The 18,060-nt window shown below is 36.1% G+C and overlaps 1 protein-coding gene across 1 annotated transcript in view; it reads right to left on the reverse strand.

Moving 5' to 3' along the window:
- LOC128984919 (proprotein convertase subtilisin/kexin type 5-like) overlaps window positions 1–18,060 on the reverse strand; it is a 57,977-nt gene that overhangs the window by 13,301 nt on the left and 26,616 nt on the right. The window contains exons 3-12 of the mRNA XM_054404289.1: window positions 16,388–18,011; window positions 15,597–15,731; window positions 15,120–15,308; window positions 14,488–14,724; window positions 13,672–14,214; window positions 12,662–13,347; window positions 11,769–11,880; window positions 11,186–11,407; window positions 10,554–10,790; window positions 8,933–9,424 (exon numbers count right to left, since the gene is read on the reverse strand). Of these exons, the coding sequence (XP_054260264.1) occupies window positions 8,933–9,424; window positions 10,554–10,790; window positions 11,186–11,407; window positions 11,769–11,880; window positions 12,662–13,347; window positions 13,672–14,214; window positions 14,488–14,724; window positions 15,120–15,308; window positions 15,597–15,731; window positions 16,388–18,011 (4,477 nt within the window). The remainder of the gene's footprint in view (window positions 1–8,932; window positions 9,425–10,553; window positions 10,791–11,185; window positions 11,408–11,768; window positions 11,881–12,661; window positions 13,348–13,671; window positions 14,215–14,487; window positions 14,725–15,119; window positions 15,309–15,596; window positions 15,732–16,387; window positions 18,012–18,060) is intronic.

Consider the following 18,060-nt stretch of genomic DNA (forward strand, 5'->3'; position numbering starts at 1 on the left):
TTATCGAACATTTGTATTTTGGTGAAGGGAAATATGCGCGTTAAACTTATGTGTGCCATACGGGAACAAATGACAACGTATTTCTGAACTAGTGTAAGGGTTACTTACCGTAAATATCGGAATATCTTTTTCACTTGCAGGGTTTGATTAGTATTTACCAATAATGAAGGGTTGTCCACATTTTGGTCTATGCTGTATCTTTGGATTGCGTCAATTCAGAAATTTTAAGGGAAGAAATAACAATGTAAAAATAAAACAGTAAAATAAAAACTATGTTGTAGTACAAAATCTAAGGCCAAAGTGTTTCTTTGCCATTCAAGGACAACTTACATGATGTACAATATATTATATGTATTTTGGGGTTTCCATGATTTAACAACATTAATTCCTCGTATCAACTAGACAACAAGTTCTACTGCTTGTAGTTTATAAGCTCAATTTCTATTTACCCACGTATCTTCACTTCAATAATAATATTTCCACCAATCTTCTCAACCATATAGTGAAGCAAAACATAATCAATTGATACAGTTTGACGCTTTGATTGCGTTTTTCACTCAGAACTTAACATAAAAAAATAGATTTTCAAGTTTGACAAGTTTGTCAATAATTTGTGTACGTAAATCCCTGAAATCCAGCAGACAAGTTTATTTTGTGTTGACCTATATTCTACCCGATGTCAGATGTGGGCCGAGGCTGGTAAACGGCGAAAACGCGACGGCTGACCCGAAATAAAAAAAAGTTGCGTCACAGTCGCCCGAAATACCCCAGGAGTGCGCTCCCCCCACTGGGCAACCTTTGATACATTTTCACTTTGATTTATAATGTTTTGCTCACCCCTGGATTAAGCTCTTGTCAACCATGTGCTTTATGCTTGGCCTGATTTAATTTCACAACATTTGACCTAGGAACATGATTGTAAATTGGGTTTTTGAGTTGTGCTAACTTTGTAGATTGCTTCAAATAAGCTGTAACATTGATACATAGTTGCGCTTCGATTGTTTACTGCAGAATTGCAACACAAACCATTTCTATACAACGTGCTGATTTTGAAAAATACTCCCTACATCTAAGATTGAACGGGTGTCGTCTGAATTTGTTGTTTAGTAATCAACAACAGTTATGTTCAAACAGTTTAGTTATGTTTGTACTTTTTGAGATAAAAAATGATTTACTCAGTCCTGTAACAGCTGTATATGTAATTCTGATTATTGTAATGTTTGTTTGTTTAATTTGTTGTGTAAACTAACTACCAGTCTATTAAAATGGTTCTCTAGCAGTGTATTATCATAGATAAAACATACTCTATATTTCTTTTTTCCTACTATTAAAATCAGTTTATTACAACAGTACTCCAACAGCTGAAAAGTGTTTTTTGTTGGTTTGTTATATCTAAAGTTATATATTGTAACGGTACTTTCCTGTTAAAGGGAACATTCATTATCATCGATGATTTTTTCTCGATATATCGATGTTTTTGTTTTCCAATCCATTACAAATTGACAACAAGAAATGAAACTGTTCTAAGCTAACCTAACATAACCAACCATACTTGCTGTACCATTTAAAAATTCCGTTTGGGTTTGAATATAAAAGGCAAGTTATAAACGCGGAATTTTTAAATGTTACAGCAAGTTTGGTTAGTTATGTTAGGTTATTTATTTTAGAACAGTTTAATTTCATTAATGTTTATTGATACTGAACAATATTTTTCGTAATTGTCAGCTGATATGTTTCAATTTGTTAATATCGATATATCGAGAAAAAAATCATCAATAATAATGAATGTTCCCTTTAACAGGAAAGTACCCTTGTAACTTGCCACTAATGTAGTTACTGATTGTAAAAGTGGTGTTTACCGTATGAATAAATAAATAAACAATAGCATCAAATCAATGATAGCCATCGATTTCTATTACTACATTTATGATGAATGTTGTAGTAATAGAAACCAATGATGATAGCATACATTTGTGATATGTAGAGTTATTATAAGTAACATTTGCAATTTTCCTAATGCAGTTTTAATATTTTATTCTGTTGTTACTCCACTGTAAACCTGTCTACTCAGTAAGCTATTAAGATGTATTTTTAGGGCTCTTCTTGATATTGTATCACCTATATCACAATCTATACTGTATTATTAACTTGTAACTTATTACTAATATCTGGAGTGTTTTTCAATCACTGATATATTCGTGTATGTACTGTAATGTAACTACCACTGTATACTTATCAGTCTATTCAGTCTATTTCTGTATACCTGTTATTTAGGTATTTATACGTTTTTAACTGTTGTAACGGTGCTGTAATCTTGTATCTATTCTATGACCACTGAATGAATTACAGCTACAATATAATTGGCGAAATAAACAAATTGTTTAAGTGTGGTTTTTAATGAGCTTAGCAATTAATTTTGTTTGAAATTCATTTTTATGTTATGGTAAATGCTCAGTTCACTGTTTGGTATTAAATGGAAAGGGCAAATGTTTGTGCTTACAATACTCTATTCTAAATGTATTTTTATTACTGCCTTTACATTTTACTAGAGCTCGCCCCGTGGTCGAAAACTCGACCAAACGTATGTATTGTGCAAACTTCTCTATTTTCACCCCACGCTGTAAATAAAACATGTGATTGGAATTTCTTCCATTTGTTTTGATTTCTGTTTATATTTTTTGTTACTTCGTCCCCAACATGGTAATCCATAGGGCTAATGTTAATATTTAAAAAAAATTATTCATTTGTTGTGCTTATTTTTGAGTCTATTTTAATTTATAAAGGAATTTTGCACATCCACGGGCATAGTATATATCGCACCATAGACAATCCATCCCCATATTCAATTTTTAGCAGCTTTTTTTGATCAAAATCTTCCGTAGTTGATGTGAGCCACCTTTAGATTGCGCTGGTCTAAATTACTAAATTCTGCCGAATACACTGTCTTTTTAACCAAGTTAAACAAAGGGAGTGACTTCGCATCTAAATGAAAAATATCTTTCTTACAATATGGATAGATTTTCCCTGTGATGCACAGGAGCTGAGAAAAAAGGTTTCAATAAACACGCTTGCCTATTAACATATATAATCAGCCCTATATTAAATATCCACAAGAAAAGTTTAATTTTCATTTCTGACCCGATCAACATAAATATTTTCAAAACACAAATAAAACCTGCACATTTAGGACTGATAACCTTTCTTTTGGTACAACAGCATTTAACTCGGTCCAGGAGTCAGGAGTATGGTCAGGCTAACTGACATAAAGTTTTTTTTAGTATATAAGATAAGATTGTAGCGCAAAGCGAGTCTAGGGCACTTTCAGTGCAATACATCCGCCCCCACAACTCTTACATAAATAGTTGCTTTTAGTACAACCAAGAAAGCTAACATTTTCCACGTTGGAACAAATTTTCATCCAATTAATTAGTTACGAAACACTAGTGTCATGTGAAGGCAACGTGCTGCGGACAACAATAGCCCCACAACGCTGGTAGTTCCAGTTATAGCCACTAGAATGCATCCCAAGTCGCATTCCTCCCACACCTGTCTCGGGATTTTTCACAAAAATTTGGCGGCTTGTGCGATTGCGACACTGTAAAGTCTCCAAGTCGTTATTTAGTTTGTACATTTACCGATGTACCAACGCCAGACCGCCTGGAATGCCAACAACTGCAGTTAGATGGCGTAAAGCTGTAATTTCAAAATAGTAATTATAATGGTCTCTGAATTCAATTAAATTTTTTTTTATTAAGTTGTCATTCCATTCCGTTGTTTAAGTTGCAGCAATTTTTTGAATGCGAATAAACTCTAATTTAGCCACCGTCCGTTGGTAGGTTTGACTGATAACTTTCGAATACTCTTAACTTTTTAACAATACCACACTTACAGGGCAAATTACAGTAGAACCTCTTTAATCCGAACTAATTGGGACCGGGGATAGTTCGGATTATTGAATAGTTCGGATTACAGAACATATTGTTGTTTTTACATAACAATTGCTTGGGAAAAGTGAAAAAAATGCTTTATAAAGTAAAATACAGTGTTTATTTAATACAGTAGTAAACATAGGGAATAAGCAGTACGGTACATTACAATAGAAACAATTACGGTTCCTATACCAATAAATACAGCATACAATGAAGAACTACAGTAGTTCTTCATTGTACAGAACAGTAACTGTTCTGTGTACAGAGTACAGCAATGAGGGGTTCGGATTAGTGGACGTTCGAATTACGGGGGTTCGGATTAAAGAGGTTCTACTTACAAGGAAATATAGATATTTTTGATTTGTATCATTTAGATTAATGTATCTCTGTATGGACCAGCTGTCACAAATTTTATATTATAAAGAATGTAGTTCTGTAGGGGATGTGATGTCTAGTCTATATAAATAAAATTAGAGTTTTGTCTGTACATTGCTTAGAATAATGAACTTTTTGGTTATTTTTACATTTCATAGGTCAGAGAAACCGAATCAAACCTTATCTCAATTTCTGTCTGTCTGTCTGTCTGTCTGTCTGTCTGTCTATCTGTCATTCTCTTGGTAACGCTAAAATACGCACTTTATTACAACTACTCCTCAATAACTATAGCACTGTCCCGCCTGAAACTTATTTTCAAAATACTATACATATATGAGATGGTTTTAGACGTATTTCATCGAATATGAGACAGTTAGATATTTAACAGTAAACCCTTGAAAATCAAGTTTTTGTCGATTTTTGACGTGGAATTTCTGGAAGCCCATGTTAACCTTATGAGAAATGAAATTATTGAATCTTAACAGCTGTTTCAATTAAACAAGTTGGTTCTGTTCTGTGATGTTCAATAGCATTAAAGTTACAAGGATTACCAACAGGGTGCAGCACTAGCACTATTATTTCTTTTACATTTATGACAACAGCTAATTTGCAACCTGGAGGCGAGTGAGCGTAGCGAACGAGCTAACCTGAAGGCAAGTGAGCGTAGCGAACGAGCTAACCTGAAGGAAAGTGAGCGCAGCGAACGAGCTCCAACATACAGGTGAGTGAGCGTAGCGAACGAACTTCAACCAGGACGTGATTGAGCCATGCAAACGAGATCAGATAGTAAAAATAAAAGTAAGCCTACCGTTATAGGATCGACCGGCAGACACAGAGGTAATTTAACCTTTTATTGATTGTCATACCGATCCGGAACAACAAAAAACAACATAAAATGAAGCTATGTATAATAGTTTGGCCAGCATATCTTAAAATATGCAAACCAACTGCTGTTCTTTATATAAGAAGGTTTCAACTGAATATTATAAGATCCCCGTGCGTAGAACGGGTACACAGCTAGTTTTATAACTAAGGGGGAAATAGAATTTAAATTTTACAATTCTGCGAATGGCTCATTTCACTATGTTTTATTTGTGAAATTGGCTACAGCTGGTCAATATAAAGTGGATAGGCCTATTCATCTTAGCACAGAAAACATACTACTATAACCTTATAGTAGTATGTTTATATGTTTTAGTATATTTTATAGTTTGGTTATAGTAGTATGTTTTCTGTGATCTTAGTCACACATTAGTTACCTATATCAGTCAGTAGTTAGTTAGTCATATTAGTTAGTGTTCACACGCGAATGATTATATTCCGTGAAATGTAACTTCTACAGAGAACTTTTATTAAACAACAAGCTGGATTCTGGGAAGGATCTGTGAGATGAGGTAATTTACCGTAATTACTCATACACCAACTAAATCATTCCTCAAGCACGAGGAAGTCTGTGGCCAGATGAAATTAACTAAGCTTGAGCTTATGAAATGAGCTATTGCTGCTAGTCAACAAAAGGCTTATAATTAAATCGATATTACAGTTTGGAACTTTGCCTTTGCAAAAATGCTTAAAAACTTAAAACACGTTATTGGAGTTGACATTTGCCGTCTCTTGGTTATCAATAACCTTTTGTGAAGGGTAATGACTATATACTAATTGATTACAATTTTAACTTCACAGCTTATCCATATAACTGGAAAAAGCTGTTATAAGCTGATTTCTACGTGTAATTTTCATTTTGATAAATTGAGAAGAAAACTAAATTATTAACAACTTTTCTCCACATGAAAGGGGGTTTCATAGATTGCAAAACGTAAAAAAAAACAAATATAGCCTAGTCTAATAAATTAATTTAATTCCTAACTTTGCAGTTGACTGTAATAAAAGGTCAATAATAAATACCTTCGCCACAACAAACCTGCAGACTAAGCGAATTTTCATACTGGTTGGAATTTCACTTAAATATTCCTTATACATGTCAAATGTATAACCCTATTTTTGAATAACATTGGGTTGAACAAGCAATTAGGTTTGCTGCTACAGGGAAGATATCAAGGTGTGTTTTTGTGGTTTGTTCAGTTTGACTAAAATAAACAAATTTGCCGAATTTGATCAAAATTTATCAGCAAACAAGCGAACTACAAAAGTTTACTTATCCTCCACAAGACTTACCTACATGGGAATTTTAAATTTACAGTTTTTGGATTTTCCCGTAACAAAATATACTTTATACATAATACTTTAATACTTTTAACTGAAATATCCACCATACGAGGGTCAGATTTTACACCAGACAAAGTATATTTGAACGGATGGTGTTTTTGGCCTCTGGAGACATTAAAACGAAAATAAAATCGTCACCGGGTCCTCATGGTAGGTCTTATCATGAGACCTACGGCAATAGCTTATTTACAATATGGGAAATTCACTAAAAAGAAGAATTCGCGAAGCATAATATGCTATGATATAATATGTTCTATCAAAAATACGATGACGAACTCACATTTGACTCGACGGTTAAATAGCCAATTTTGCATCACAATTTGCAGATAATGTTTAAGTATTTAATTTTTAGAACTTTGATTACTTTTTCCTATTGAACAGACCATAAGATTAAGTCGAAATGTAAAATCGTACAAGAAAACGCTTTGTTACAAGTACAGTATTATCGTTGACTGTATTATTAAACAGTCCAAACAAACTTGAAGGCAAAAAAGTGACTCTTTTTGGTGAGGAATAAATTGTGATATTTGTAAATCCTCTGGTAAAATTTGAAAATGTCTCTCTATGAGTAATACTTTAGTGTACTTTATCATAGGCAATTTACGGTAATTATTTTGCTAATTATTAATCTTTTCTTGTCAAATACAATAAAGAGCTTACTTTTTCACAGAAAACTAAGATTTTTAACTATTTAGTATCAGCTTCAACTAAAGATGTCTCCGTGCAGTTGATACTACGTTTCAACGTTAGAGGTTGTAAACAGGTTTAAAATTTAAACACCCCGCCGCAGCAAACCTGCAGACTAAGTGATTTCCATTTGCCAGACCAGATTTACACTAAAATGTCTCCTTAATAATATCACATTAATTCCCTAATGAAATAACACTTAGTTTAACGAGTATTTAGGTTTGCTGCAACAGGGAGGGTAAAAAGGTATTTTTTTGTAAAATGTAATAGTTTAGTATAAAATGAATGCATTTTCCAAATTTGATCAACATATATTCATAAACAAGCAAACTACAAAAGTTTACTTATTCTCCATACGAATGACATGGGAATTTTAATTCTACAGATTTTTGGAATTTTCTCAGTAACCATTAGGCGCATAATAACGCTTCAACATACTAAATTATTTTTTTTTAATCTCTACAAAATGGTTTGGAAAGATGGGAAAAAGCAATTTTTACCCCATAAAACCCCCCATAAACCCCTGTTCCCATAGCCCGATCATGCTGGTTCGCGAACTCGTTTAAATAAACATAGGTTTACACGTTTGTGCCAAATTTAATCAAAATCGGATGATTTTTTTCGAGTTATCGCGCTAACGGACACACATATAAATAAAAATATATATATGAATTTGAACGGATGGTGTTTTGGTCTCTAGGGACCTCAAAACGAAAAAGTAAATCGGTCCCGGAACCAGGTCTTACCATGAGTACTACGGTAATAGCTTATTCCCTATAGGGGAAATTCGCTAAAAAATAACTTATTTTAACAGAGCCATCAACAGAGTAAGGTGCTGTAAAATACCGCTTTCTATTTCATACTCTAACTTCTAAATTGCAATAAACTGAAGATATATCTTAATTATAGCACTGTTATAATTATACCCTTAACATAATAATATATTAATTGATACAAGGATACCAGGCAATGGCTATGAAAATTCTTTATTAGCGATGATGGTACAGTAATAACTATATTGAGGCTGTTTGAATGTACTTGTTTGTCTATTGATATATATATATAGTTATACGAGTTATAAGTGCTACAATGACTCGCATTGAATGGGATTTAAAAAAATTGCATTCAAAGAAAAAAAAGTAATCCTGTATAAATAATGTCTCACTAACTATTCTGTGATACCAGTGTGATAATTGCATATAAATTATTGAAATATAAACAAAATCATATATGATTATCAAAGAAATTGAGAAAAATTGTATGCAAATCATTCAACAGTACTTTGACATATTTAAACTGCAAATATATTACCTATTACAAGATAATATCCATAGCATTTCCCAACAGCTCGTCATACCCTATAGCAGCACACAGAACACCCAGCATGGCGTGTTGTGGGTAGTTTGCTTGTCAATACCAATGTGCGTGTCTGAGTGAGGTCATATGACTAAAGGCCCTCCACATGCTACACTCGATACACAGTCTGTGAGGGACTTGTAGATACGTTATACCAGCAATACACCCGATACACAGTTTGTGAGGGACATGTAGATACGTTATACCAGCAATACACTCAATACACAGTCTGTGAGGGACTTGTAGATACGTTATACCAGCAATACACTCAATACACAGTTTGTGAGAGACTTGTAGATACGTTATACCAGCAATACACTCGATTCACAATTTGTGAGGGACTTGTAGATACGTTATACCAGCAATACACTCGATACACAATTTGTTAGGGACTTGTAGATACGTTATACCAGCAATACACTCGATACACAATTTGTGAGGGACTTGTAGATACGTTATACCAGCAATACACTCGATACACAATTTGCGAGGGACTTGTAGATATGTTATACCAGCAATACACTCAATACACAGTTTGTGAGAGACTTGTAGATACGTTATACCAGCAATACACTCGATACACAATTTGTGAAGGACTTGTAGATACGTTATACCAGCAATACACTTGATACACAATTTGCGAGGGACTTGTAGATACGTTATACCAGCAATACACTCGATACAAAATTTGTGAGGGACTTGTAGATGCGTTATACCAGCAATACACTCGATACACAATTTGCGAGAGACTTGTTGATACGTTATACCAGCAATACACTCGATATACAGTTTGGGAGAGACTTGTAGATACGTTATACCAGCAATACACCCGATACACAGTTTGTGAGAGACTTGTAGATACGTTATACTAGCAATACACTAGATAAACAGTTTGTGAGGGACTTGTAGATACGTAATACCAGCAATACACTCGATGCGCAGTTTGTGAGGGACTTGTAGATACGTTATACCAGCAATACACTAGATACACAGTTTGTGAGGGACTTGTAGATACGTTATACCAGCAATATACTCGATACACAGTTTGTGAGGGACTTTTAGATACGTTATACCAGCAATACACTAGATACACAGTTTGTGAGGGACTTGTAGATACGTTATACCAGCAATATACTCGATACACAGTTTGTGAGAGACTTGTAGATACGTTATACTAGCAATACACTAGATACACAGTTTGTGAGGGACTTGTAGATACGTTATACCAGCAATATACTCGATACACAGTTTGTGAGGGACTTGTAGATACGTTATACCAGCAATACACTCGATACACAGTTTGTGAGAGACTTGTAGATACGTTATACTAGCAATACACTAGATACACAGTTTGTGAGGGACTTGAAGATACGTTATACCAGCAATATACTCGATACGCAGTTTGTGAGGGACTTTTAGATACGTTATACCAGCAATACACTCGATACACAATTTGTGAGGGACTTGTAGATACGTTATACCAGCAATATACTCGATACGCAGTTTGTGAGAGACTTGTAGATACGTTATACCAGCAATACGTATCTACAAGTCCCTCACAAACTGTGTATCTAGTGTATTGCTAGTATAACGTATCTACAAGTCTCTCACAATCTGTGTATCGAGTATATTGCTGGTATAACGTATCTACAAGTCCCTCACAAACTGTGTATCTTGTGCATCACAGTTTGTGAGAAACTTGTAGATACGTTATACCATACCAGCAATACACTCGATACGCAGTTTGTGAGGGACTTGTAGATACGTTATATCAGCAATACACTCGATACACAGTTTGTGAGGGACTTGTAGGTAGATACGTTAAACCAGCAATACACTCGATACACAGTTTGTGAGGGACTATTAGATACGTTACACCAGCAATACACTCGATACACAGTTTGTGAGAGACTTGTAAATACGGTATACCAGCAATACACACGATACACAGTTTGTGAGAGACTTGTAAAAACGTTATACCAGCTATACACTCGATGCACAGTTTGTGAGATACTTGTAGATACGTTATACCAGCTATACACTCGATACACAGTTTGTGAGATACTTGTAGATACGTTATACCAGCTATACACTCGATACACAGTTTGTGAGATACTTGTAGATACGTTATACCAGCAATACACTCGACACACAGTTTGTGAGAGATTTGTAGATACGTTATACCAGCAATACACTCGATACACAGTTTGTGAGATACTTGTTGGTAGATACGTTATACCATCAATAGACTCGATACACAGTTTGTGAGAGACTTGTAAATACAATGTTATATCAGCAATACACTCGATACACATTTTTTGAGGGACTTGTATATACGTTATACGAGCAATACACTCGATACACAGTTTGTGAGAGACTTGTAAATACGATGTTATATCAGCAATACACTCGATACACAGTTTGTGAGGGACTTGTAGATACGTTATACGAGCAATACACTCGATACACAGTTTGTGAGAGACTTGTAAATACGATGTTATATCAGCAATACACTCGATACACAGTTTGTGAGGGACTTGTAGATACGTTATTCCAGCAATACACTCGATACACAGTTTGTGAGGGACTTGTAGAATGTAGATACATTATACCAGCAATACACTCGATACACAGTTTGTGAGAGACTTGTAAATACGATGTTATATCAGCAATACACTCGATACACAGTTTGTGAGGGACTTGTAGATACGTTATATCAGCAATACACTCGATACACAGTTTGTGAGGGACTTGTAGATACGTTATACCAGCAATACACTCGATACACAGTTTGTGAGGGACTTGTAGATCCGTTATACCATACAAGCAATACACTGATACACAGTTTGTGAGAGACTTGTAGATACGTTATTCCAGCAATAAACTCGATACACAGTTTGTGAGGGACTTGTAGAATGTAGATACGTTATACCAGCAATACACTCGATACACAGTTTGTGAGGGACTTGTAGTTACGTTATACCAGCATTACACTGATACACAGTTTGTGAGAGACTTGTAGATACGTTATACCAGCAATACACTCGATACGCAGTTTGTGAGGGACTTGTAGATACGTTATACCAGCAATACACTCGATACACAGTTTGTGAGGGACTTGTAGATCCGTTATACCATACCAGCAATACACTGATACACAGTTTGTGAGAGACTTGTAGATACGTTATACCATACCAGCAATACACTCGATACGCAGTTTGTGAGGGACTTGTAGATACGTTATACCAGCAATACACTCGATACACAGTTTGTAAGAGACTTGTAGATACGTTATACCAGCAATACACTCGATACACAGTTTGTGAGAGACTTGTAGATACGTTATACCATACCAGCAATACACTCGATACACAGTTTGTAAGAGACTTGTAGATACGTTATACCAGCAATACACTGATACACAGTTTGTGAGAGACTTGTAGATACGTTATACCATACCAGCAATACACTCGATACACAGTTTTTAAGAGACTTGTAGATACGTTATACCAGCAATACACTGATACACAATTTGCGAGGGACTTGTAGATACGTTATACCAGCAATACACTCGATACACAGTTTGTGAGAGACTTGTAGATACGTTATACCATACCAGCAATACACTCGATACACAGTTTGTAAGAGACTTGTAGATACGTTATACCAGCAATACACTGATACACAGTTTGTGAGAGACTTGTAGATACGTTATACCATACCAGCAATACACTCGATACACAGTTTGTAAGAGACTTGTAGATACGTTATACAAGCAATACACTCGATACACAATTTGTGAGGGACTTGTAGATACGTTATACCAGCAATACACTCGATACACAGTTTGTGAGAGACTTGTAGATACGTTATACCATACCAGCAATACACTCGATACACAGTTTGTAAGAGACTTGTAGATACGTTATACCAGCAATACACTGATACACAGTTTGTGAGAGACTTGTAGATACGTTATACCATACCAGAAATACACTCGATACGCAGTTTGTGAGGGACTTGTAGATACGTTATACCAGCAATACACTCGATACACAGTTTGTAAGAGACTTGTAGATACGTTATACCAGCAATACACTCGATACGGTACACAGTTTGTGAGGGACTTGTAGATCCGTTATACACTCGAAACGCAGTTTGTGAGAGACTTGTAGATACGTTATACCAGCAATACACTTGATACACAGTTTGTGAGAGACTTGTAGATACGATATACCAGCAATACACTCGATACACAGTTTGTGAGAGTGTAGATACGTTATACCAGCAATACACTCGATACACAGTTTGTGAGAGGCTTGTAGATACGTTATACCAGCAATACACTCGATACACAGTTTGTGAGAGACTTGTAGATACGTTACACCAGAAATACACTCGATACACAGTTTGTGAGAGACTTGTAGATACGTTATACCAGCAATACACTCGATACACAGTTTGTGAGGGACTTGTAGATCCGTTACACCAGAAATACACTTGATACACAGTTTGTGAGAGACTTGTAGATACGATATACCAGCAATACACTCGATACACAGTTTGTGAGAGTGTAGATACGTTATACCAGCAATACACTCGATACACAGTTTGTGAGAGACTTGTAGATACGTTACACCAGAAATACACTCGATACACAGTTTGTGAGAGACTTGTAGATACGTTATACCAGCAATACACTCGATACACAGTTTGTGAGAGACTTGTAGATACGTTACACCAGAAATACACTCGATACACAGTTTGTGAGAGACTTGTAGATACGTTATACCAGCAATACACTCGATTCACAGTCTGTGAGAGACTTTTAGATACGTTATACCAGCAATACACTCGATACACAGTTTGTGAGGGACTTGTAGATACGTTATACCAGCAATACACTCGATACACAGTTTGTGAGAGACTTGTAGATACGTTATATCAGCAATACACTCGATACACAGTTTGTGAGAGACTTGTAGATACGTTATACCAGCAATACACTCGATACACAGTTTGTGAGAGACTTGTAGATACGTTATACCAGCAATACACTCGATTCACAGTCTGTGAGAGACTTTTAGATACGTTATACCAGCAATACACTCGATACACAGTTTGTGAGGGACTTGTAGATACGTTATACCAGCAATACACTCGATACACAGTTTGTGAGAGACTTGTAGATACGTTATATCAGCAATACACTCGATACACAGTTTGTGAGAGACTTGTAGATACGTTATACCAGCAATACACTCGATACACAGTTTGTGAGAGACTTGTAGATACGTTATACCAGCAATACACTCGATACACAGTTTGTGAGGGACTTGTAGATACGTTATACCAGCAATACACTCGATACACAGTTTGTGAGAGACTTGTAGATACGTTATATCAGCAATACACTCGATACACAGTTTGTGAGGGACTTGTAGATACGTTATACCAGCAATACACTCGATACACAATTTGTGAGGGACTTGTAGATACGTTATACCAGCAATACACTCGATACACAATTTGCGAGAGACTTGTTGATACGTTATACCAGCAATACACTCGATATACAGTTTGGGAGAGACTTGTAGATACGTTATACCAGCAATACACCCGATACACAGTTTGTGAGATACTTGTAGATACGTTATACCAGCAATACACTACAAACGCAGTTTGTGAGGGACTTGTAGATACGTTATACCAGCAATACACTCGATACACAGTTTGTGAGAGACTTGTAGATACGTTATACCAGCAATACACTCGATACACAGTTTGTGAGGGACTTGTTGATACGTTATACTATCAATATACTCGATACACAGTTTGTGAGGGACTTGTAGATACGTTATACTAGCAATACACTAGATAAACAGTTTGTGAGGGCCTTGTAGATACGTAATACCAGCAATACACTCGATGCGCAGTTTGTGAGATACTTGTAGATACGTTATACCAGCTATACACTCGATACACAGTTTGTGAGATACTTGTAGATACGTTATACCAGCTATACACTCGATACACAGTTTGTGAGATACTTGTAGATACGTTATACCAGCAATACACTCGACACACAGTTTGTGAGAGATTTGTAGATACGTTATACCAGCAATACACTCGATACACAGTTTGTGAGATACTTGTTGGTAGATACGTTATACCATCAATAGACTCGATACACAGTTTGTGAGAGACTTGTAAATACAATGTTATATCAGCAATACACTCGATACACATTTTTTGAGGGACTTGTATATACGTTATACGAGCAATACACTCGATACACAGTTTGTGAGAGACTTGTAAATACGATGTTATATCAGCAATACACTCGATACACAGTTTGTGAGGGACTTGTAGATACGTTATACGAGCAATACACTCGATACACAGTTTGTGAGAGACTTGTAAATACGATGTTATATCAGCAATACACTCGATACACAGTTTGTGAGGGACTTGTAGATACGTTATTCCAGCAATACACTCGATACACAGTTTGTGAGGGACTTGTAGAATGTAGATACGTTATACCAGCAATACACTCGATACACAGTTTGTGAGAGACTTGTAAATACGATGTTATATCAGCAATACACTCGATACACAGTTTGTGAGGGACTTGTAGATACGTTATATCAGCAATACACTCGATACACAGTTTGTGAGGGACTTGTAGATACGTTATACCAGCAATACACTCGATACACAGTTTGTGAGGGACTTGTAGAATGTAGATACGTTAAACCAGCAATACACTCGATACACAGTTTGTGAGGGACTTTTAGTTACGTTATACCAGCATTACACTGATACACAGTTTGTGAGAGACTTGTAGATACGTTATACCAGCAATACACTCGATACACAGTTTGTGAGGGACTTGTAGATACGTTATACCAGCAATACACTCGATACACAGTTTGTGAGGGACTTGTAGATCCGTTATACCATACCAGCAATACACTGATACACAGTTTGTGAGAGACTTGTAGATACGTTATACCATACCAGCAATACACTCGATACGCAGTTTGTGAGGGACTTGTAGATACGTTATACCAGCAATACACTCGATACACAGTTTGTAAGAGACTTGTAGATACGTTATACCAGCAATACACTCGATACACAGTTTGTGAGAGACTTGTAGATACGTTATACCATACCAGCAATACACTCGATACACAGTTTGTAAGAGACTTGTAGATACGTTATACCAGCAATACACTGATACACAGTTTGTGAGAGACTTGTAGATACGTTATACCATACCAGCAATACACTCGATACACAGTTTTTAAGAGACTTGTAGATACGTTATACCAGCAATACACTGATACACAATTTGCGAGGGACTTGTAGATACGTTATACCAGCAATACACTCGATACACAGTTTGTGAGAGACTTGTAGATACGTTATACCATACCAGCAATACACTCGATACACAGTTTGTAAGAGACTTGTAGATACGTTATACCAGCAATACACTGATACACAGTTTGTGAGAGACTTGTAGATACGTTATACCATACCAGCAATACACTCGATACACAGTTTGTAAGAGACTTGTAGATACGTTATACAAGCAATACACTCGATACACAATTTGTGAGGGACTTGTAGATACGTTATACCAGCAATACACTCGATACACAGTTTGTGAGAGACTTGTAGATACGTTATACCATACCAGCAATACACTCGATACACAGTTTGTAAGAGACTTGTAGATACGTTATACCAGCAATACACTGATACACAGTTTGTGAGAGACTTGTAGATACGTTATACCATACCAGAAATACACTCGATACGCAGTTTGTGAGGGACTTGTAGATACGTTATACCAGCAATACACTCGATACACAGTTTGTAAGAGACTTGTAGATACGTTATACCAGCAATACACTCGATACACAGTTTGTGAGGGACTTGTAGATCCGTTATACACTCGAAACGCAGTTTGTGAGAGACTTGTAGATACGTTATACCAGCAATACACTTGATACACAGTTTGTGAGAGACTTGTAGATACGATATACCAGCAATACACTCGATACACAGTTTGTGAGAGTGTAGATACGTTATACCAGCAATACACTCGATACACAGTTTGTGAGAGGCTTGTAGATACGTTATACCAGCAATACACTCGATACACAGTTTGTGAGAGACTTGTAGATACGTTACACCAGAAATACACTCGATACACAGTTTGTGAGAGACTTGTAGATACGTTATACCAGCAATACACTCGATACACAGTTTGTGAGGGACTTGTAGATCCGTTACACCAGAAATACACTTGATACACAGTTTGTGAGAGACTTGTAGATACGATATACCAGCAATACACTCGATACACAGTTTGTGAGAGTGTAGATACGTTATACCAGCAATACACTCGATACACAGTTTGTGAGGGACTTGTAGATCCGTTACACCAGAAATACACTTGATACACAGTTTGTGAGAGACTTGTAGATACGATATACCAGCAATACACTCGATACACAGTTTGTGAGAGTGTAGATACGTTATACCAGCAATACACTCGATACACAGTTTGTGAGAGACTTGTAGATACGTTACACCAGAAATACACTCGATACACGGTTTGTGAGAGACTTGTAGATACGTTATACCAGCAATACACTCGATACACAGTTTGTGAGAGACTTGTAGATACGTTACACCAGAAATACACTCGATACACAGTTTGTGAGAGACTTGTAGATACGTTATACCAGCAATACACTCGATACACAGTTTGTGAGAGACTTGTAGATACGTTATACCAGCAATACACTCGATACACAGTTTGTGAGGGACTTGTAGATACGTTATACCAGCAATACACTCGATACACAGTTTGTGAGAGACTTGTAGATACGTTATATCAGCAATACACTCGATACACAGTTTGTGAGAGACTTGTAGATACGTTATACCAGCAATACACTCGATACACAGTTTGTGAGAGACTTGTAGATACGTTATACCAGCAATACACTCGATACACAGTTTGTGAGGGACTTGTAGATACGTTATACCAGCAATACACTCGATACACAGTTTGTGAGAGACTTGTAGATACGTTATATCAGCAATACACTCGATACACAGTTTGTGAGGGACTTGTAGATACGTTATACCAGCAATACACTCGATACACAGTTTGTGAGAGACTTGTAGATACGTTATATCAGCAATACACTCGATACATAGTTTGTGAGAGACTTGTAGATACGTTATACCAGCAATACACTCGATACACAGTTTGTGAGAGACTTGTAGATACGTTATACCAGCAATACACTCGATACATAGTTTGTGAGAGACTTGTAGATACGTTATATCAGCAATACACTCGATACACAGTTTGTGAGAGACGTGTAGATACGTTATACCAGCAATACACTCGATACATAGTTTGCGAGATACTTGTACGTTATACCAGAAATGATAT

The sequence above is a fragment of the Macrosteles quadrilineatus genome, unplaced genomic scaffold (genome assembly GCF_028750875.1).
Source record: "Macrosteles quadrilineatus isolate MER2022 unplaced genomic scaffold, UCM_ALF_1.0 Scaffold_2__2_contigs__length_208266976, whole genome shotgun sequence".
Classification (NCBI taxonomy): Eukaryota; Metazoa; Arthropoda; class Insecta; order Hemiptera; family Cicadellidae; genus Macrosteles; species Macrosteles quadrilineatus.